The sequence below is a fragment of the Homarus americanus genome, unplaced genomic scaffold, assembly GCF_018991925.1.
Source record: "Homarus americanus isolate GMGI-L3 unplaced genomic scaffold, GMGI_Hamer_2.0 scaffold50564, whole genome shotgun sequence".
NCBI lineage: Eukaryota > Metazoa > Arthropoda > Malacostraca > Decapoda > Nephropidae > Homarus > Homarus americanus.
Genome location: NW_024715014.1, coordinates 2214443 through 2237104, shown reverse-complemented (window position 1 = coordinate 2237104; position 22662 = coordinate 2214443). Strand labels below are relative to the sequence as shown.

The following is a 22662-nucleotide window of genomic DNA, read 5'->3' as shown; positions in this document are numbered from 1 at the left end:
GACAAAGGCTCATTCTCTAGGGGGATCATTACCTAGTTTAAGTGAATCTCTTCTGGGCTACTCTTGTAATACACTTCCTCCTCTCCCCTCCTTGTTCTACCCCACACACGTCTCTCTCTCTCTCTCTCTTCTCTCTCTCTCTCTCTTCTCTTCTTCTTTCATGTTCTTATTCTATTCATTCTCACTTGCCTTTCTCAGAACTGCTTCTCTCTCTCTCTCTCTCTTTTTTTCTTCTCTCTTCTTCCTCTCTCTCTCTCTCTCCTCTCCCCTCCCCCTCCCCCCACTCTCCCTCACTCCCCCCCCTCCCCCCCTCCTCACCTGGTGGTAATAATAGGCAGCTTAGCTCTCCCAAGCATGATGTAAGACGATTTACTCTCCCCACCTCCTTCCTCCTCCTCCTCTCCTCTTCTCCTTCCCTCTTCCTCCTCTCCTCTCCTCCTTCCCTCCTCCTGCTCTCCCTCCTCCTCCCTTCCCTCTTCCTCCTCCCTCTCCTCCCTTCCCTCCTCCTGCTCTCCCTCTCCTCCCTTCCCTCCTCCTGCTCTCCCTCTCCTCCTTCCCTCCTCCTCCTCTCCCTCTCCTCCCTTCCCTCCTCCTCCTCTCCCTCTCCTTCCTTCTCCTCCTGCTCCCTCTCCTCCTTCCCTTCTCCCCTCTCCTCCCTTCCTCTCACCCTCGCCTCCCCTTCGGTGTGTGTGTGTGTACCAAACAACAACAACAACAACAACACAACAACAACACCACAAACAACAACAACAACAACACAACAACAACACCACAACAACAACAACAACAACACAACAACAACACAACAACAACACAACAACAAAAAACAACAACAACACAACAACACAACAACACCACCACAACACAAACAACAACAACACCACAACAACAACACAACAACAACACAACAACAACAACAACAACACACAACAACACCACCACAACACAACAACAACAACACCACCACAACACAACAACAACAACAACACAACAACAACACAACAACAACACACAACAACAACAACAACAACACAAACAACAAACAACAACAACACAACAACACCACAACAACAACAACACAACAACAACACAACAACAACACAAACAACACACAACAACACCACCACAAAACACAACAACAACACACCACAACACAACAACAACAACAAACAACACAACAACAACACAACAACAACACAACAACAACAACAACAACACAACAACACCACCACAACACAACAACAACAACACCAACACAACACAACAACACCACAACAACAACACAACAACAACACAACAACACAACAAAAAAACACCACAACACAACAACAACAACAACAACAACACAACAACACCACCACCACAAACAAAAACAACAACAACAACACAACAACACCACCACAAACACAACAACAACACAACAACAACACAACAACAACACCACAACACAACAACAACAACAACAACAAAACAACAACAACCACCACCACAACACAACAACAAAAACAACACCAAAAAAACAAAAACAACAAAAAAACAACAACAACAACAAACAACAACAACACCACAACACAACAAAAACAACACAACAACAACACAACAACAACACAACAACAACACAAACAACAACACAACAACACAACAACACCACCACAACACAACAACAACACAACAACAACACAACAACAACACCACAACACAACAACAACAACAAATAAACAACACAACAACACCCACCACCACAACAACACAAACAACACAACAACAACAACAACACAACAACAACAACAACACAACAACAACACCACAACACAACAACAACAACACCACCACAACACAACAACACCACAACAACAACACAACAACAACACAACAACAACAACAACAACAACACAACAACACCACCACAACACAACAACAACAACAACACCACAACACAACAAAACCACAACAACAACACAAAAACAACACAAACAACAACACAACAACACAACAACACCACCACAACACAACAACAACAACACCACCACAACACAACAACACCACAACAACAACACAACAACAACACAACAACACAACAACAACACAACACAACAACAACAACAACAACACAACAACACCACCACCACAACACAAACAACAACAACAACACAACAACACCACCACAAACAACAACAACAACAACAACACAACAACAACACCCACAACACAACAACAACAACAACAACAACACAACACCACCACCACAACACAACAACAACAACAACACCAACAACACAACAACAACAACAACCCAACAACACCACCACCACCCAACAACAACACAACAACACCACCACCACAACCAACAACAACACAACAACACCACCACCACAACAACAACCACACCAACAACACCACCACCACAACACAACAACAACACAAACAACACCACCACCACAACAACAACAACACAACAACACCACCACCACAACAACCAACAACAACAACAACACACACCACCACCACAACAACAACAACACAACAACACCACCACCACAACAACAACAACACAACAACACCACCACCACCACAACAACAACACAACAACACAACAACACAACAACAACAACACCACAACACAACAACACAACAACACAACAACACCACCACCACCAACAACAACACAACACACAACCACACGAAACAACACAACAACAACAACACGCCCAACACAAACAACACAACAACACCACCAGCAACCAACAACCAACACCACCACCACAACAACACAACAACACAACAACAACAACAACACAACAACCACAACACCCAACAACACAACAACACCACCACCACAACAACCAACAACACAACAACAACAACAACCCACAACACACAACACAACAACAACAACGCCACAACACAACAACACAACAACACAACAACACAACAACAACAACAACACAACACAACAACCAACAACAACAACAACAACACAACACAACAACAACACAACAACAACAACAACACAACACAACAACAACACACACGTCTTAGGTCACGTCAACAAACAATTAACGTAACCTAAAACATTTATAACAATTATCATGATATTATTGCCGTGTGTGTGTGTGTGTGTGTGTGTGTGTGTGTGTGTGTGTATATTTTGTGTTGTGTGTGTGGTTTGTGTGTGTGTGTGTGTGTGTTTGTGTGTGTGTGTGTGTGTTTGTGTGAAAGTGAACCGATAAAAGACACAGACAGACGAACGAGCAGACGCAGACAGACGAACAGACAGACAGACAGACACAGACAGACACACAGACAGACAGACACAGACAGACAGACACGAACAGAAAGACACAGACAGACGGACAGCACAGACAGACAGACAGACAGACAGACAGACACGAACAGACAGACAGAGCAGACAGACAGGCACAGAGAACAGACAGACAGACAGAACGGACAGACAGACGGACGAACAGACACAGACAGACAGATGATGATTGGATTTTAGATTTTCTTTTTTTTTTCTTCTTTATTTCTTTGATGTTTTATTAATGAGAGAAAAACGGGATAATTAAATGAAGATGGATAGATAGATAGATAGATAGATAGATAGATAGATAGATAGATAGATTCACCTCTCTCTTGCCTCTCACTCACCTCCCCTCCTCTCACTTCCCTCTCACCTCCCCCTCACTTCCCCTCACCTCTTCGTAATCACAGAAAGAAGAGGGTAATTGAGGCCACGGTGCCAGCATCCTGATAAAGGCTCTCCCCGCCCCGCCCGTCCGCCCACCCGCCCACCCCAACCCCACCCACCGCCCCACCCAACCCCATAAACTCCTTCCCAGATCCCTCACCCCCTTCTCCTCCACCAACCTGCCCCACCACACCCTGCCTCGCCCGCCCATCCAGCTTCGCCCTCCCACTGCCCCGCCCAGTCAAACTCCGCCGCCCCCCCCGTCCCGCCTGCCCCGCCCCAGATTCTCCTCCTAGATGGTGAGGTAGACTGAAGATGACCTGTTGTTGACGCTCTTGTGAGGTGATCCAGAAAGTACTGCTCTCTCTCTCCTCTCTCCTCTCACTAATTAGTACCTGCGGGGTAAATGTAGCAAACCCTGGCGCGCCGATACACACACACACACACGCACACACACACACACACACACTTACTCTCCACTTTTCACAAACATTCATAAAACACATACACCACACACACACACACGTTAGCTCCCAATTCTCAAAAACACACACACACACACACACACACACACACACACACACACACACACACACACACACACACCCAACTCGCGCGCGCCACTACAACAAAATTCAGCCCATAGGCCGCACCGATAGATATAAGAACAGCACCATCCCATCTATTGTTAAAATAATAAACAACTCCTGATTTATGTACTGTACAGCCCTGTAAATGTGTTCAATGCATATTATATCATTATGTCTAAATCAAATGTAAGTCTGTATATTTTCAGCCACCGGCTGCTCTATTAATAAACTGTTTATTTATATATTATTATTACACACACACACACACACACACACACACAAACACACACACACACACACACACACACACACACACTACCACTACTACTTTTCTGTCACTCTGAATCGAGTATGACGAACATCCAGCTATTATACAATGATGTGAGTTATTGAAGATATCACCTACGTTGGGGAGTTCTGAGGTGACAGAAACCGATACAGGACTGGCAGGGTCCTTCACAGATGTAACGTGTGGAGGGCTACATCGAGTGCGGAGGGCGGTGGCAGTATCTTTCCGGCGTTGGCGCTTTTCAGCCTCGTTATGCAGTCGGGCTACCTCTAAAGTAGTGACACCTGCTCGTGTGGTAATTTCCCCAAGTGTTACGGTGTGGAGTAATCGTCTCCCAGGTGAGGGGGTCGATTTGGCACTCTTTCAGGTTTGTCTCAAGACTATCCTGATATTTTTTCAGTTGTCCGCCAGCATTACGTTTACTATTCGTTAGGTGACAGTAAAATAGCTGCTTTGGTAGTCGACTGTCGTCCATGCAGGTAACATGGTCAGCAAGAATACTGGCATTTATTCTCTTGTCTTCCCAGCGAACTCGGAGGATGGAATGTAGACTGAGTTGATGAAAGTTTTCAAGTGCCTTGAGGTGCCTCTTGTATGTGACCCATCTTGCTGCCATACAGTATAGCAGGGTTGGGGAGGACCACTGCTCGATATACGTGAAACTTTGTAGATAATTTTAGCTCCCTACAGCTGAATCACGGTTTCGTAGTCTGCCAAAGGCTTGAGATGCACATCTGATCCGATGCTATCTTCATCGATGTCCGCGGTGGTGGACAGGTGGAACCGAGATACCGAAAATGGGTAACATTGCAGAGGGTAGTACCGTGAAGCTGGATGGATGGTGGAGGTGTGAGTCCGGGACTCACTAGTGGTTGCTTTGTTATACCTAGCCATCTCTTTTGCCATAAGGGCAGTTCTTCTTTCAGGATGCTCATTTGTGGCAGTATGCAGAAGGGTCCTGACATTCCATGCAGCGACCAAAATAGGTTATGTAGTTTGTTTTTGTGATTTTGATTGTGTTTTCAACCGCATAAGGATGACCTTACTGGGTGCGGTTGTCCAGTCAGGTTGGATCTATAGGCAGGCTATGTTTAGGGCACCTTTTGCTCCTCCCAAGTGGGGTGAGCAGAGTGTTCGAGAGGACTGCTCAGTCACACACACAGGACCGGATTGCACTGCTGCCTACATCCCAGTGAACAAACGACATATTATCTGTACAGCCCATGTGCAGAGTTGTGACTAGAGACTCCCGGCAGTCATCTCTTCCTGTCCCGTCGCCACTCGTCCGACGCCCGAGGACTTTTGGGGGTATAAGGATTTTGATGATGATGATGAGAGGTATGATGAGCTGGATGATGGCTGCGCGTGAGTTGATTTATGTGTTAAGGCAGGAGCGCAGGCTGCAACCACACACCTAGGCTCTCCCTTTTCCTGATCCAGTGGTGCAAGTGTTGGGTTTCGCCTTTAACCTGTCCATCATGTATTGCCTTCATCCGCCTGTGTAGTCGTTGGGTTCCCATGGTGGTCACCTCTTCCGCCTATACCGCCGTTGGTCTTTGAGCTCTGTAACATGTCTGCCTGTTGCTGGGCTCCAGCAGATTTTTCGTTCGGGGTTAATCCGCAAGGCACGCGAGACAATGGTTGGTAGGCACCGAGACGTGACCACATGCCAGTGGGCTATGCGCCGTCCTCTGGGGCCAACTGCTACTCCGAGATCTACTGGTCTGGTCTCCAGCCAGGCACCCAGTTACCGTGTGTTGCCACGAGGAGGCACAGCAGGAGTGTTGATGGTGAAGAGGCTGTGTACTGGCAGGGGAAGACTTTTGCAAGTTGCTTCCCTGTTCGCCACGAGGGCTAGCCAGCGGCGGTAGGTGAAAGCGAGAGGTGCAAGCAATGCCTGCACCTTAACACTGACATAAGGCTGCCATACTAGACGCATTACACAACCTGTGCACACACACACACACACACACCCCAAAACACACACACCAAAACACATACACACACACACACACACAGGTATAATATAAAAGGGTGGGTGGCAGAGATTTTCTTGGGAGAAATATTCGTCACTCCCAGTAATGAGTTTAGCGGTACCTGAGGGCAGGAAATAATGGATGTTGACTTGAGGATCTCCTTACAGTGCCACGCCCCCCTCCTGCCTACCTTCAGGGCTAATGAGGAAACCTACCTAGCTCACTCTCTCCCCTTATCTTTATATCAGTCTGTCTATATACAGGTGTATATATATATATATATATATATATATATATATATATATATATATATATATATATATATATATATATATATATATAAATATATATATAAATATATATTCTCTCTTCTTTTTTCCTCTCTCTCTTGTGCGTCTGTTTTGATTGAGAAATAATCCAAATAGAAGAAAAGAAAAGATACTAGACAGTTACAAAGTTAATAATAGCTGCCAAGTATTAGTGGGAGAAATAATAAGACTCACGTAGGTGGCAACACTCACATGCCGCCACAACAAATTACTTGAACTAACACCTCCTGACACCTGATACCTCCTGACACCTGATACCTCCTGACACAACTCCGCCTGACAACATGACTCCTGACATCTTTTGATGCCTCCTGATATCTTCTGACACCTCCTGACATCTGCTGACACTGACGCCTCATGACACCTAAAAAACTGACACCTGGTATCAATTGACACCTGATACCTGACATCAAATGACACTTCCTGACAACAAAACACTTCCTGACACCTGACATCAAATGACACCTCCTGACACCTGATATCAACTGACATCAACTGCTCCTCCTGACAGCAAATGACAGCAATTGACACCTATCTCATACGTGACACCTCCTTCCCCCTCCTTCACTCCTTCATTCCTTCCCTTCATCCTTTCTTCCTTCCCTCTATCTCCTTCCCCCTTCCTCCTTCCCCTTTCTCTTATTAACTCCTCTCTCCTGCTCCTTCCTTTCCTCTCTCCTTCCTTCCCTCCCTCCACTTCTCTCTTGCCTTCCCTTCCCTCCCTCCCTCCACTTCCCTCCTTCCTCTTCCTTCCCTCCTCCACTCCTCCTCCTTCCCTCTTCCTCTTCCTTCCCTCCCTCCACCCCCTCCCTCCTCCTCCCCTCCCTTCTCTTCCCCCTCCCTCCTCCCTTCCCTCCCCTCCCCCACCCTCCTTCCTCTTCCTTCCCTGCCTCCACTTCCTTCCCCTCCCTCCCTTCCCTCCTCCCTCCCTTCCCTCCCTCCTTCTCTCTCTCTCGTTGCCTCAATTGACTTTGGACAAATTGTGCTGCATATAGTTTAGTCCCAGTCGCAGACACCTGCCGCCACACCCAGCGCCCACTACACCCACCACACCTCCGCCACCCTACACCCACCACCCCTCCCTACACCCACCACACCCACCACCCACCGCCACCCTGCACCCCGCCGCCACACCCACTCCACCCACCACCCCCTACCACCCATCGCCACACCACTACACCACACCCACCACCATTCACCCACCCACCCTCACCTCCGCCACACCACACCCACCACACCTGCCGCCACCGCTACCACCGCTACCTCCGCCACACCCCTCCGCCACCGCCGCCACATCCACTACACCCACCACCACCGTTACTCACCCTACCACACCCGCCGCCATCCACTGCCAGCCACAGCGCCACACCCACCACCCGCCGCCACAACCGCCGCCACACACCGCCACACCTGCACCGCCACGCTGCCACACACCGCCGCCACACCCGCCACCACACCAATCTATCACCAGCAAGTCTACGGACTTGGCGCACCCAATTCAACCACCCATCACCCACCGCTACACGCTACCGCTACCCATCGCCGCCATCCGCCACCACCCACCACCACCACCGCTACACCGCTACCACACCCCGCCGCCACCACCGCTACACCGCTACCACCGCTACATCCCGCCGCCACATCGCCACCACACCCCACCACACCCACCGCTACACCGCTACCACACCCGCCGCCACACCCACCGCTACACGCTACCACACCCGCCGCCACACCCACCGCTACACCCGCTACCACACCGCCGCCACTAATAGGTTGTCAAAGTTTAGAAAATTTTGGATGATTCTTTTCTTAGTCAGGAACAATAACACTTGACCTCTCTCTGACCTCTCCCTGACCTCTACCTGACCTCTCCCCTGACCTCTCCTTGGCCTCTCCCCTGACTTTCCTCGCCGCCTCTCCTTGACTCTCCCTGACCTCTCCCTGACCTCTCCCCTGACCTCTCCCCCTGACCTCTCCCCTCCCTGGCCTCTCCCTCTCCCCTGACCTCTCCTCTGATCTCCTCTGACCTCTGCTCTCTCCTGACCTCTACCCCATTCCCCCTTTTACTCCCTTTCATCCTTTCTCCCTCTCACCCCTCTCACTTCACTCCCTCTCATCCATTCGCCCCCTCTCACCCTCTGGTCGTCATAGTTAATTAAAATAATATCACAAAGTCAAGAGGAGGGCCCACACCTGCTAACCATATGGCCGCTAATTACTCAGGTGTTAATGAAGACGCACCTCATTACGCATTCCGAGCCTTGATTGATTACCTCGTCTTATGACTCCCGATGAGCCAGGTGTTGTGTGTGGATGATGGTAGGTGGATGATTGTAGGTGTTGTGTGGATGATGGTGAGTGGATGATGGTAGGTGTTGTGTGGATGATGGTGAGTGGATGATGGTAGGTGTTGTGTGTGGATGATGGTGAGTGGATGATGGTAGGTGTTGTGTGTGGATGATGGTGAGTGGATGATGGTAGGTGTTGTGTGTGGATGATGGTGAGTGGATGATGGTAGGTGTTGTGTGGATGATGGTGGTGGATGATGGTGGTGTTGTGTGGATGATGGTGGTGGTGATGGTAGGTGTTGTGTGGATGATGGTAGGTGGATGATGGTTGGTGTTGTGTGGATGATGGTGGAGGTGAGTGATGGTGGGTGTTGTGTGGATGATGGTGAGTGGATGATGGTAGGTGTTGTGTGGATGATGGTGGTGATGGTAGGTGTGTGATGGTGGATGTGTGGATGATGTAGATGTGTGGATGATGGTGGTGGGTGGATGATGGTAGGTGTTGTGTGGATGATAGTGGTAGTGATGTTGGTTGTGGATGATGATAGGTGTTGTGTGGATGATGGCGAGTGAGTGTGTTGTCTATGCGTGAAACTATGGGCAAGTTTCTTTACGCCATTTGCCTCTGTCTACCCAGCAGTAATTGGGAACCTGGATGTTAATAGATTTCCACATCGTGTTCCGGGGTAATGGTTAGCCAGTGCAGTTGGCGAGTTGTCCGGTGATGATGAGAGAGAGTTGAGAGGACGAGTGTACGTTTGTCTTAGGTGTGTCAGATGACCTCAAGAAAGCTGGGTGTTGCCGAATTGCTGAGTATGTATTGTACTGTATGTATGTATGTATGTATGTATGTATGTATGTATGTATGTATGTATGTAATTATTATTATTTTTTTTTCTCCCATCTCCTCTTCCGTCTCCTCTCTTTCATCACCCTCTCCTCACCTCTCACTCCATCCCCTCAACTCTCCCCCTTCCCTTCCTGTCATCCCTCTTCCTCAAACAACTGTCTCCCCCTCATCCCTCTCTCCCTCCCCCTCCTCCTGCCTCTCCTCTCCCCTCACACCACCCCTGAAAATGGATCTTATTCAAGTTATTTGGCCAAAATTTTTAGGCCGTCTTAATTTTGGCCCGGGTGACTCCTGGCTCTTTGATGCCTTATGTCCCGCTCAAACTTTACGGCCAACTCTTAGTTTTACTCGATTTCGTCTCATTTGTTCCTCTGTGTGTGCGCGTGTGTGTGTGTGTGCGTGTGACTCGTGATATTTTGGAGGTTTTCACGTGGTCGTACAGTGACTCACGTGGGTATGAGTGAAGGGGATGAATAATTTAGTCATAGAGGTCGTCCATCTGTACTGGTCGACCTCTTGTGTGACTCAAACCTCGACTTCTTCTTCTGCTTCTTCTTTCTCTTCTTTTTCTTCTTCCTCTTCTTTTTCTTCTTCCTCTTGTTCTTCTTCATTGTCCTCCTCCTCTTCTTCCACTTCTTCTTTGTTCTCCTCCCTTATAACCTTAGTATAAGTCTCCATATGTGACTTACCTTGACTCGTTCTCAGCGCTAATCTGGCCCTTTCACCTGGCGTTCTCTCAGCGCTCACCTGACTCTCGCACCTGCTGGACACTCGCCGTTACCACCACCAACAATTGAAGTATTCCGGAATTTTGAGAAAGGTTAGCAGGGGAAGAGGATAGCTTGCCCCCTCCCTCCCTCTCTTCCCACCTCACCCGCAAACCACCATGTAAATAGCTAAGTTCCCCCTTGAGTAGTTTTCTGTGGTAGCTGTGGATGCAGGTGGAACTGTCCCAGATTTTACTTTCTTTTCTGGCTTCCTTTGCTTCTATCATCTTCTTCTTCTTCTTCTTGCCATATTATTATAGTAGTAGTAGTAGCAGTAGTAGTAGTAGTAGTAGTAGTAGTAGTAGTAGTAGTAGTAGTAATTATATTATTCCATGTTAAAATCAATGAACCAAACACAATTATTTCTCCAAAACTTTCAGCTAAAAAATTATATAAAAATTCTCATCAAAATTTTCGCGTTAGTTTCATGAACAGATCGTGTCAACAAGAAGAGCGTGCTGGAGCCTCGTGATTGGCTGAGTATGTAAATAAAAATCAACCAATCAGATGACGTAACACATACTTCTGGTTAATCATATTTGCTCTACAGGATGAACAATGTGATGAAACGTACATCGTAGAAATAGTAATAACTTATGACACACACACACACACACACACACACACGCACACACGCACACACACACACACACACACACACACACACACAGACACACGCACACACACACGCACACACACACACACACACACACACACACACACCTTCCTCCCTTCTCAGCATAAGCAGATTAGTGTCAATTCCCCGACACCTCCTCTCCTCCTCCCTTTCTCCCTCCTCCCTCCTCTTCCTCCCCTTGTACTATCCTCTTCCTCCCTCTATACTATCCTTTCCCTCCCTCTCTACACATGTATTAACACCTTCACACACACCTGCACTAACACCTGTCATTTCTTGCAGAGTTACCACGGCCGCCCCACATATCACAGGTGTTGCGGACAAGTACGTGGCCGGGGACATACTGAGAGCCAACTGTACTGCTGGACGTTCTCATCCTGCTCAATCCTCAGCTGGCATGTCAACAGCAAGGAGGTGAGGGAGAGGTGAGGGGTGAGGGGTAGAGGTGACGGGGGAGTAGGGAGGAGGGGTGAGGGGAGGGTAGGGAGGGGGTGATGGGGAGGAGTGAGGAGGGGAGGGGTGATGGGGAGGGGTAGTGGTGGGGGTGAGGGGAGGGAGAGGGAGTAGGAGGGGAGGAGGAGGGAGGGAGGGGGAGGGGTGGGGAGGGGTAGGAGGGGGTGAGTGGGGGAGGGGAGGGAGGGGAGGGGTGAGGGGGGGGTAGTAGGGGGTGAAGGAGAGAGAGGGGAGGGTGAGGGGAGAGAGGGGGGGGGGAGGGGTGAGAGGGGGAGGGGGAGGGTGAGGGAGAAGGGAGGGGGAGGGGTGAGGGGGTGATGGGGAGGATTAGGGAGTAGGGAGGGGAGGGTGAGGGGTGGTTAGGGGTGAGGGAGAGAAGGTGAGAGAGGGTGAGAGAAGGGTGAAGGGTGATGGTAAGGGTAGAGTAAGGTGAAGGGTGATGGTAATGAGATAAGGGTATGTGGAGTAAGGGTGAGAGTAGGGAAGGTGATGGTAAGGGTGAGAGTAAGGTGAAGGGTGATGGTAAGGGTGAGAGTAAGGTGAAGGGTGATGGAGGGAGAGAGGGTAAGAGGTGGGGTGGAGGAGTAAGGGTGAAGGGGATGGTAAGGGTGAGAGTAAGGGTGAAGGGTGATGGTAAGGGTGAGAGTAAGGGTGAAGGGTGATAAGGGTGAGAGTAAGGGGTGAAGGGTGATGGTAAGGGTGAGAGTAAGGGTGAAGGGTGATGGTAAGGGTGGAGAGGGGTGAAGGGTGATGGGTAAGGGTGAGAGAGGGTGAAGGGGTGAGGTTAGGGTGAGAGAGGGGTGAAGGTGAGGGTGAAGTGTTAGGGGAAGGGTGAGGTGTTAGGGTGAGGGGTGTAAGGGTGAGGGTTAGGTGAAGGTGAGGGGTGAAGGGTGAGGGTATGTGGTAAGAGGGGGGTGAAGGGTGAGGGGTGATATGAGGTGTTAGGGTGAAGGGTGAGGTGAAGGGGTGAGGGTGAAGTGTTAGGGTAAGGGGTGAGGTGTTAGTGAGGGTGAAGGGTGAGGGTAGTGAAGGGGTGAGGTGAAGGGTGAGGGTGAAGGGTGAGGGGGGGTGAGGGTGTGAGGGGTGAAGGGTGAAGGGTATAAGAGGGGTGAAGGTGAGGTGGTGAAAGGTGAAGGGTGAGGGTGAGAGGGTAAGGTAAGTGAGGTGAAGGTGAGGGGCTAGTGAAGGGTGAGGGTGAAGGGTGAAGGGTGAGGGTGAAGGGTTAGGGGTGAAGGATGAGGGTGAAGGTGAGGGTGAAGGGTAGAGGTGAAGGGTGAGGGGGAAGGTGAAGGGTGAGGGTGAAGGGGAGGTGAAGGTGAGGGTGAGGGGTGAAGGTAAGGGTGAAGGTGAAGGGGTGAGGTGGAGGGTGAGGTAAGGGGTGAGGTGTTAGGGTGGGAGGGGTGGGGAGAGGGGTATGGGTGAAGGGTAGGGGTGAGGGTGAAGGGTGAGGTGAAGGGTGAAGGGTAAGGGTGAAGGTGAAGGGAGGGGTGAGGTGTTAGGGTGAGGGGAAGGGTGAGGTGAAGGGTGAAGGTGAGGGTGAAGGTGAAGGGTGAGGGTGGAGGTGTTAGGGTGAAGGGGTGAGGGTAAGGGGTGAGGGTGAAGGGTAAGGGTGAGGGTGAGGTGTTAGGGGTGAAGGGTGAGGAAGGAGGGTAGGGTGAAGGGGTGAGGGGTATGTGAGGTTAGTGAAGGGGTGAGGGTGAAGGTATGGGTGAGGGTGAAGGTTAGTGAAGGATGAGGTGAAGGGTGAGGGGAGAGGGTGAAGGGGTGAAGGGTGAAGGTGAGGGGAAGGGTGAGGGTGAAGGGTGAAGGGTGAGGGTGAAGGGTAAGGGTGAAGGGTGAAGGTGTAAGGGAGGGGGAGGGTGAAGGGTGAGGTTAGGGTGAGGGGTGAAGGAGGTGAAGGGTGAGGGGTGAAGGGTGAGGTGAAGGGTGAAGGGTGAGGGTGAAGGGTGAGGGTTAGGTAAATGGTAAAATGGTAGAGACAAATACATTTTAACTCATAGAAGAGAGAGAGAGAGAGAGAGAGAGAGAGATAGAGAGAGAGAGAGAGAGAGAGATTGAGGAGACCAGATGGCAGCATTCTACAACTGACACTTCCTTTCGGCCGACAATATTTCAGTGGGTGGTGGTGGTGGTGGTGGTGGTGGTGGTCAGACAGACAGACAGACAGACAGAATGAGATAGAGAGAAACACCCACACAGAAAGAGACAGGCAGAGATAGAAACAAGCAGACAGACAAACAGAGAATGACAGACAGAGAATGACAGAGACAAAAAGAGAGACAGAGAAAGAGAAACAGACAGAGAGAGAGAGAGAGACATTCAGACAGAAACAGACAGACAGTATCAGAGAGAGACAGAAAGAGAGAGAGAGAGAGAGAGAGAGAGAGAGAGAGAGAGAGAGAGAGAGAGAGAGAGACATTCAGACAGAAACAGACAGACAGTATCAGAGAGAGACAGAAAGAGAGAGAGAGAGAGAGAGAGAGAGAGAGAGAGAGAGAGAGAGAGGAGATATAAAGAGAGAAGGAGGACCATAAATATCGACACCTTCAACACCTGATACAAACTGCCGCTGAGTTGTGAACCTTTTTTCTCGATGACTATTGGCCCACCCTGACCCACCCTGACCCACCTAACCCACCTTGACAACCCTGATCCATCTAGGCTCCACCCCTGACCCAATCCTGACCTACTCTGATCCATCTAGGCTCACCCTGACCCACCCTGATCTACTCTGATCCACCTAGGCCCACCCTGAATATCCTGCCCACTCCTGATCCACACCCTGACTCACTTGACCCACTCCTGATCCACCCCACTCACCCTAATCCACCCTGACCTATTGTGATTAATCTTGATCCGTCCTAACTATTCTTGATCCATCCTGACCCACTCTGATTCACACTGACCCACCCGACTATACTGATCCATCTTGACCACCCTGACCTACTCTGATCCATCTTGACTCCACCCTGATCTACTCCTGACCCACCTTAACTCCCTCCTGACTAACTCCTGATAAATTTGACTACTCCCTAACCACCCTAACCCACACCCTATAGAAATCAATGACTTTCTAACTCCAATTATATACTCCGCCAGGTACCTATGAAATACACCTTCTCCTATGCACCTGTACTCCACCCGGACGGCCTAGAGACATCGACCCTGGAGCTGCGGCTGAGGTTGAGGAAGAGTCACTTCTCGAGGGGCGTCATCGTGCTGAGGTGTAAGGCGACGGTGGCTGCTCTCTATACCCGCAGTGATCATGACTTCTTACAGCTGGAGGGTCGCAAACTGCAGCCCATTGTGTTGGAACAGAGAGACTCCCAGATCAGTGGTGGGGTGTAGGTGTGTGTGGGAGGTGCTGGGTGGGGGTGTAGGGTTGTGTGTGGGGAAGGGATAGTGGGTGGGGGGTGTTAGTGGGGAGTGTGTGTGTGTGTGTGTGAGGAGTGTAGGGTTGTGTGTATATTGGGGGTGTAGGGTGTGTGTGCGTAGGGTGGGGGTGTGTACGTGTGTGTTGAGGTGGTGTGGGATGAGTGTAGGGGTGTGTATATGGGGGGATATAGGGTGGGGATGTAAGGTAGGTGTGTGTGGGGAGGTAGGTGGGAGGGTGTGTGTGGGAGGTTAGGGTGTGTGTTGGGGTGCAGGGTGTGTGTGGGAGGTTAGGGTGTGTGTTGGGGTGCAGGGTGTGTGTGGGAGGTTAGGGTGTGTGTTGGGGTGCAGGGTGTGTGTGTGGTCGCTTCATATTCCATGCAGCGACCCTTCTCGATACTGGCACAAATGAGCGGCCTGAAAGAAGAACTGCCCTTATGGCAAAACAGCTGTCTTGGTATAACATAGCAACCAGTAGTGAGTCCCGGACTCCCAGACGAGGGTCAACTCACAGAACAGGGGTCTGGCTATACCTTCCTCTGGAAGGGTAAGCCTGCTGGGGAGAGAAACCGTATTATGGAGTTGGCTTTGCCAGAGTTGGCAGAGATGCTGACATTTGGCAGGGAATCATAGGGAGAAATGGACTAAGCAAGTGTAATCCCAACGGCCTACTCCTCTTCAGCAAGTGTGCTGCACACAACCTCACTATCACCAATACCTTGCTTAGATAGGCCGACAAGTTCAAGAGTTCGTGGCAACACCCACGATCCAAACACTGGCATCTCATTGACTACATCATTGTCAGAAAAAGAGATCGCCGAGATGTCCTCATCACCCGTGCCATGCGTGGCTCAGACCACTGCGAAACTGATCATCGGCTCGTCAGAGCCAAGCCTCTAGAAGAGGTTTTAACACTAAGCGTTTGGAGGATCCAGCGGTAGCACATGCTTTCAGAGAGCAGCTCGAACATGAGCTGATAAACAACCCGACAACAAACACCCCAAATCCCAGTGCTGAATGGGATATTCTCGACAACTTCATGACAAAAACCTGCAGAGACCCTTGGCCGGGTCGAAAGAATACACCAGGACTGGTCCGATGGAAATGACCCGGCAATCAATGTATTCGTCAATGATAAACGTGCTGCTTTAACTGACTGGCAGAACAACCCTCGGTCTCGGACCAAAGCTGATACCTTCCACAAGAAGAAAGCGGCCGCCCAGCGGGAACTTCGCAATCTAAAGAACGACTGGTTTAAAAATAAAGCATGTGAAACGCAAAAATTTGCAGATCAGCACAAGATGCGTGAATTTTTCAATTCCATTAAAACATTTTATGGGCTAATCACTGGTGGCGCAGTCCTCCTCCACTCATACGACAGTAACTCCCGAATTAAAGACGATGAAGGCATCCTTCAGCACTGGAAAGAGCTCAACCGAAACACCGATGTGGATGTCTTGACTACCCAGCAGGTCCCTCAGCATCCAGAGCTGACCTAACTCAGTTATCTTTCATCCCTGGATGCGGTAGCTACTGCCATCAAACAAATGAAAAATAACAAAGCCTCAGGGCCTGATGGAATCCCAGTCGAGGTGTATAAAGCAGGAGGACCTCTGCTTACCAGCCGTCTCCACTCTCTCCTGGAGAATATATGGGAAAAGGAGGAAATCCCCCAAGCTATTATAGACGCCTCCATTGTCAATATTTATAAGAACAAGAGAGACCGGTCAGACTGTGGCAACTACCGTGGGACCTCGCTGCTGTCTATAGCTGGCAAGATTATCGCCCGAGTCCTCCTGAACAGACTTCTTTCTGAGGTGTAAAACTTCTTCCCTGAATCTCAATGTAGGTTTAGACCATCACCTGGCACCACTGACATGATCTTTGCTGCCCGTCAGGTACAGGAAAAGTGCAGAGAATAGCGTTGTGACCTGTACATGGCTTTCATCGACCTAACCAAAGCCTTCGACTCGGTCAGCTAGGAATCCCTCTGGCGGACTCTCAGCCGTTTTGGCTGCCCATCAAAATCCATCGTCATTGTGTGGCAACTCTACTATGGCATGAACGGCAGTATCCTGCACTGTGGCACCCAGTCTGAGTGAGTTATTCCCCATCCAAACGGGGGTTAAACTAGAGTGTGTACTGGCACCAACTCTTTTCCATTTTCTTGGCTGCCTTCCTTACTCGTGCCAACGCCAATTTAGCCGGCGGGGTGGACATCGAGTACCGGATGAAGGGTCTTTTCAACATAAGACGACTCCAGGCAAAGGTGTCGGCAGCTTCCATTACTGAGCTTCAGTATGCAGACGACCTCACCCTTGTCACTCACACTGAACGTGACCTACAGGAGATCCTGAACACCTACGCAGATGCGTATGCAGACTTCGGCCTTGAGGTGAATGTACGTAAGACTTGATTCTCTTTCAGCCTGCCCCTGGTTCAGCCACACCTTCACCATCCACCCACCTGAACGGTATTACCCTCTATAATGTTACCCACTTTCGGTATCTCGGCTCCCACCTGTCCACCACCGCGGACATCGATGAAGAGATTCAATATCGGATCAGATGTACATCTCAAGCCTTTGGCAGAGTCCAAAGCCGTACCTTAAGCTGCAGGGAGCTGAAATTATCTACAAAATTACACGTATATCGAGCAGTGGTCCTCCCCACCCTATTATATGGCAACGAGACATCGGTCCCTTGAAAACTTTCACCAACGTTGTCCACGTTCCATCCTCCAAGCTCGCTGGGAAGACTAGAGAAGAAATGCTAGTATTCTTGCTGGTACCAACTGTAGAAGCATCGAGGCTACCATTATCCATGATCAACTATGCTGGACTAGCCATATTACCCACATGGACGACAGTAGACTGCTAAAGCAGCTACTTTACCATCACCTAACGATTAGTAAGCGTAATGCTGGCTGGCACCTGATAAGTATAAGGATAGTCTTAAGACAAACCTGAAAAAGTGCCAAATCGACCCCATCACCTGGGAGACGATTACTCCATACTGTAACGCTTGGAGGAGCACCACACGGGAAGGTGTCAATACTTTCGAGTTAGCCCGACTGCATAACAAGGAAAGACACTACCGCTGCGCCTCCCACACTAGATGTAGCCCCACACATGTGCAACATCTGTGAAGGACCCTGCCAATCCCGTATCGGCTTCTTCAGTCACCTCAGAACTCACCAACGAAGGTGACATCCTTAATAACTCATATCATTGTATAATAGCTGGATGGTCGTCATACTCGATTCCGAGTGACAGCAAAGTAGTAGTAGTCTGTGTGTGTGTAATAATAATAATAAACGGTTTATTAATAGAGTTGCAGCCGGTGGCTGAAAATATACAGACTTACATTTGATTTACACATAATGATATAATATGCATTGAACACATTTACAGGGCTGTACAGTACATAAATCAGGAGTTGTTTATTATTTTAACAATAGATGGGATGGTGCTGTTCTTATATCTATCGGTGCGGGCTCTTATGGGCTGAATTTTGTTGTAGTGGCGGACTGCGCGTGTGTGTGTGTGTGTGTGTGTGTGTGTTAGTATAAGGGATACGCACACACAAGACACTGAACTCTGCCATCTTCCAGTAAACATGGGTCAAGGTGTGACCAGCTGGCCGCATCTGGTGCTGCTGCTGCCACTTACGCTACTGTCGACCACCTGGCATTGATGGCCAAGCGACACTACATAGGCAAGAGGTACTGTTGGGCATGACGCACTGATTGGGCAAGAGGAATTGATTGGGCAAGAGGAACTGATTGGGCAAGCGGCACTGTCCTAGCCAACGTCAGTGTCAGCCAGCCTCTCCTAGCCAACGTCAGCGTCAACCAGCTCTCCTAGCCAACTGATGGTCTTGGTGTTTTTAAATTATTCTTGCTTCAAGTCGCCATTAGCGTTCAGGATCCGAGAGTAAGCCTACCCCTGTTAGTGCTTTGGGATGACGTCATCACTCTCTGACCAGTCACAGCTCTAGGACTGCAGTAGAGGGAAGACATCACCACTCTACTACGGTCAGGGAGTTGTGAATGGCCAGAGGGTGATGACCGTAGCGGAGTGATGATGTCATCACTCTCTGGCCATCCGTAGCTCTCTGACTGTATCAGAGTGGGACCGTCATCACTCTTTGTCCATTCACAGTTATTTGACAACAGCTGAGTGGTGACGTCATCACTCAGGCCATTCACAGGTCTCACTGCAGGAGAGTAGTGACGTCATCACTCAGGCCATTCACAGCTCGCCGACACTAACTTAGTGGTGACGTCATGGAAGTTTTTTATGCTACCAACCCCGCAGTCCCCCTACACCCCCTCAGGACTACCAACCTCATAACCCTTACAGGATTACCAACCCTACAACTCCCCAGAACTACCAAACTTACAATTTTCCTCAGGGCTACCATATCCCACAAACCCCCTCAGGGCTACCAACTCCACAACCTCTCCTGGATCATCAACAACCCAACAAGGGCTACCAGTCTCAACCCTTCCTCAGGGCTACCATCCCACCAAGCCTTCCCTCCCAGGGCTACCAACCCACCAAACCTTCCCTCCCAGGGCTACCAACCCACCAAACCTTCCAAGGGCTATTTCCTACCCTCAGGGCCTCTCCTAGCCAACGTCAGCGTCAACCAGCTCTCCTAGCCAACTGATGGTCTTGGTGTTTTTAAATTATTCTTGCTTCAAGTCGCCATTAGCGTTCAGGATCCGAGAGTAAGCCTACCCCTGTTAGTGCTTTGGGATGACGTCATCACTCTCTGACCAGTCACAGCTCTAGGACTGCAGTAGAGGGAAGACATCACCACTCTACTACGGTCAGGGAGTTGTGAATGGCCAGAGGGTGATGACCGTAGCGGAGTGATGATGTCATCACTCTCTGGCCATCCGTAGCTCTCTGACTGTATCAGAGTGGGACCGTCATCACTCTTTGTCCATTCACAGTTATTTGACAACAGCTGAGTGGTGACGTCATCACTCAGGCCATTCACAGGTCTCACTGCAGGAGAGTAGTGACGTCATCACTCAGGCCATTCACAGCTCGCCGACACTAACTTAGTGGTGACGTCATGGAAGTTTTTTATGCTACCAACCCCGCAGTCCCCCTACACCCCCTCAGGACTACCAACCTCATAACCCTTACAGGATTACCAACCCTACAACTCCCCAGAACTACCAAACTTACAATTTTCCTCAGGGCTACCATATCCCACAAACCCCCTCAGGGCTACCAACTCCACAACCTCTCCTGGATCATCAACAACCCAACAAGGGCTACCAGTCTCAACCCTTCCTCAGGGCTACCATCCCACCAAGCCTTCCCTCCCAGGGCTACCAACCCACCAAACCTTCCCTCCCAGGGCTACCAACCCACCAAACCTTCTTTCCCAGGTTTCACCAATCCACCAAACCTTCCCTCAGGGCTACCAACCCACCAAACCTTCCTGGGGCTACCAACCCACCAAACCTTCCTACCAGGGCTACCAGCCACCAAACCTTCCTACCAGGGCTACCAACCCACCAAACCTTCCTACCAGGGCTACCAACCCACCAAAACTAACCTTCCCTCGGGGCTACCAACCCCACCAAACCTTCTTTCCCAGGGGCTACCAACCCCACCAAATCAGCCTCCCGGGGCTACCAACCCACCAATCCTTCCTCCCAGGGCTACCAATCCACCAAACCTTCCCTCAGGGCTACCAACCCACAAACCTTCCCAGGGCTACCCCAAACCTTCCCTCCCAGGGCTACCAAAATCCTTCCCTCCCAGGGCTACCAATCCACCAAACCTTCCCTCCCAGGGCTACCAACCCACCAAACCTTCCCTCCCAGGGCTACCAACCCACCAAAACTTCCCACCCAGGGCTACCAACCCACCAAACCTTCCTACCCAGGGCTACCAACCCACCAAACCTTCCACCAGGGCTACCAATCCACCAATCCTTCCCTCCCAGGGGCTGCAATCCACCAAACCTTCCCTCCCAGGGCTACCAACCCACCAAACTTCCTCCCAGAATACCAATCCACCAAACCTTCCCTCCCAGGGCTACCAACCCACCAAACCTTCCCACCCAGGGCTACCAATCCACCAACCTTCCCTCCCAGGGCTACCAATCCACCAAACCTTCCCTACCAGGGCTACCAACCCACCAAACCTTCCCTCCCAGGGCTACAATCCACCAAACCTTCCCTCCCAGGGCTACCAATCCACCAAACCTTCCCTCCCAGGGCTACCAATCCACCAAACCTTCCCTCCCAGGGCTACCAATCCACCAAACCTTCCCTCCCAGGGCTACCAACCCACCAAACCTTCCCTCCCAGGGCTACCAACCCACCAAACCTTCCCACCCAGGGCTACCAACCCACCAAACCTTCCTACCAGGGCTACCAACCTCTCATAACTCGTACAGACACACTCGCTAGTTATCGCTACAAGTATAGATATATGTATATTATTTATATGTTGGTACGCCTGTGTGAGACGAGATATGTATTCTTGAGTATGTTGTATATGTATATGTTGAATTTGTTGTATATGTAAATACTAATATATATACAGTATATATGTATGTATGTGTGTATGTATGTATGTATGTATTGAGCACATATACACTCCAGTCATCACCCGGAGTGTTTACGCTATTGTTATGTTGACATGTAGGTTTATACATGGTCTGCCACACAACCACACGTAACAACCACACAACCACACGTACCACAAACACACAACCCAACACATAACAACCACAACCACACGTAACAACCACAACCACACGTAACAACCACAACCACACGTGACAACCACACCACAACCACACGTTACAACCACAACCACACCGTAACAACCACAACCACACGTGACACCACCACAACCACACATTGTAACCTAACCACAACCAAACACGTGACATACCCACACGTAACAACCACTCAGCCACACAAGTGACCAACCACACGTAACAACCACAACCGCACGTAAACACAACCACAACCATGTCACATAACAACCACAACCACACGTAACAACCACAACCACACGTAACAACCACAACCACACGTAACAACCACAAACACATGTAACAACCACAACTACACGTAACAACTACAACCACACATAACAACCACTCGTTTCACAAGATTATTTTGGTTAAAATGGTAAAATTATTTGGGTACAGTAATATAATTTGTATGTTGATTAGGTTACGTTACGTTAGCTTTGGTTTGGTTAGGTTAGGTTAGGCTAGGTTAAATTAGGTTAGATTAGGTTAGATTAGGTTAGATTAGGTAAGGTTAGGTCAGATTAGGCTAGGTTAAATTAGGTTTTATTAGGTTAGGTTAGGTTAGATTAGGTTAGATTAGGTTAGATTAGGTTAGGTTAGGTTAGGTTAGGTTAGGTTAGATTAGG

General features: G+C 49.6%; 1 protein-coding gene and 1 long non-coding RNA gene across 2 annotated transcripts in view; one reads left to right on the top strand and one right to left on the bottom strand.

The window, feature by feature from the left end:
• Positions 1–19695, top strand: part of LOC121880314 — a 106547-nt gene extending 86852 nt beyond the window's left edge. The window contains exons 4-6 of the mRNA XM_042387476.1: positions 11697–11828; positions 14967–15204; positions 18852–19695. Coding sequence (XP_042243410.1) covers positions 11697–11761 — 65 coding nt within the window. The 3' untranslated portion in view covers positions 11762–11828; positions 14967–15204; positions 18852–19695. The remainder of the gene's footprint in view (positions 1–11696; positions 11829–14966; positions 15205–18851) is intronic.
• A 66-nt stretch (positions 19696–19761) lies between these two features.
• On the bottom strand, positions 19762–21688 carry LOC121880325. Its single transcript, XR_006091517.1, has 3 exons — positions 21629–21688; positions 21505–21566; positions 19762–19836 (listed from the first exon to the last, which is right to left on the bottom strand). It is a non-coding gene; the product is annotated as an uncharacterized LOC121880325 (long non-coding RNA).
• Positions 21689–22662: the final 974 nt, after the last annotated feature.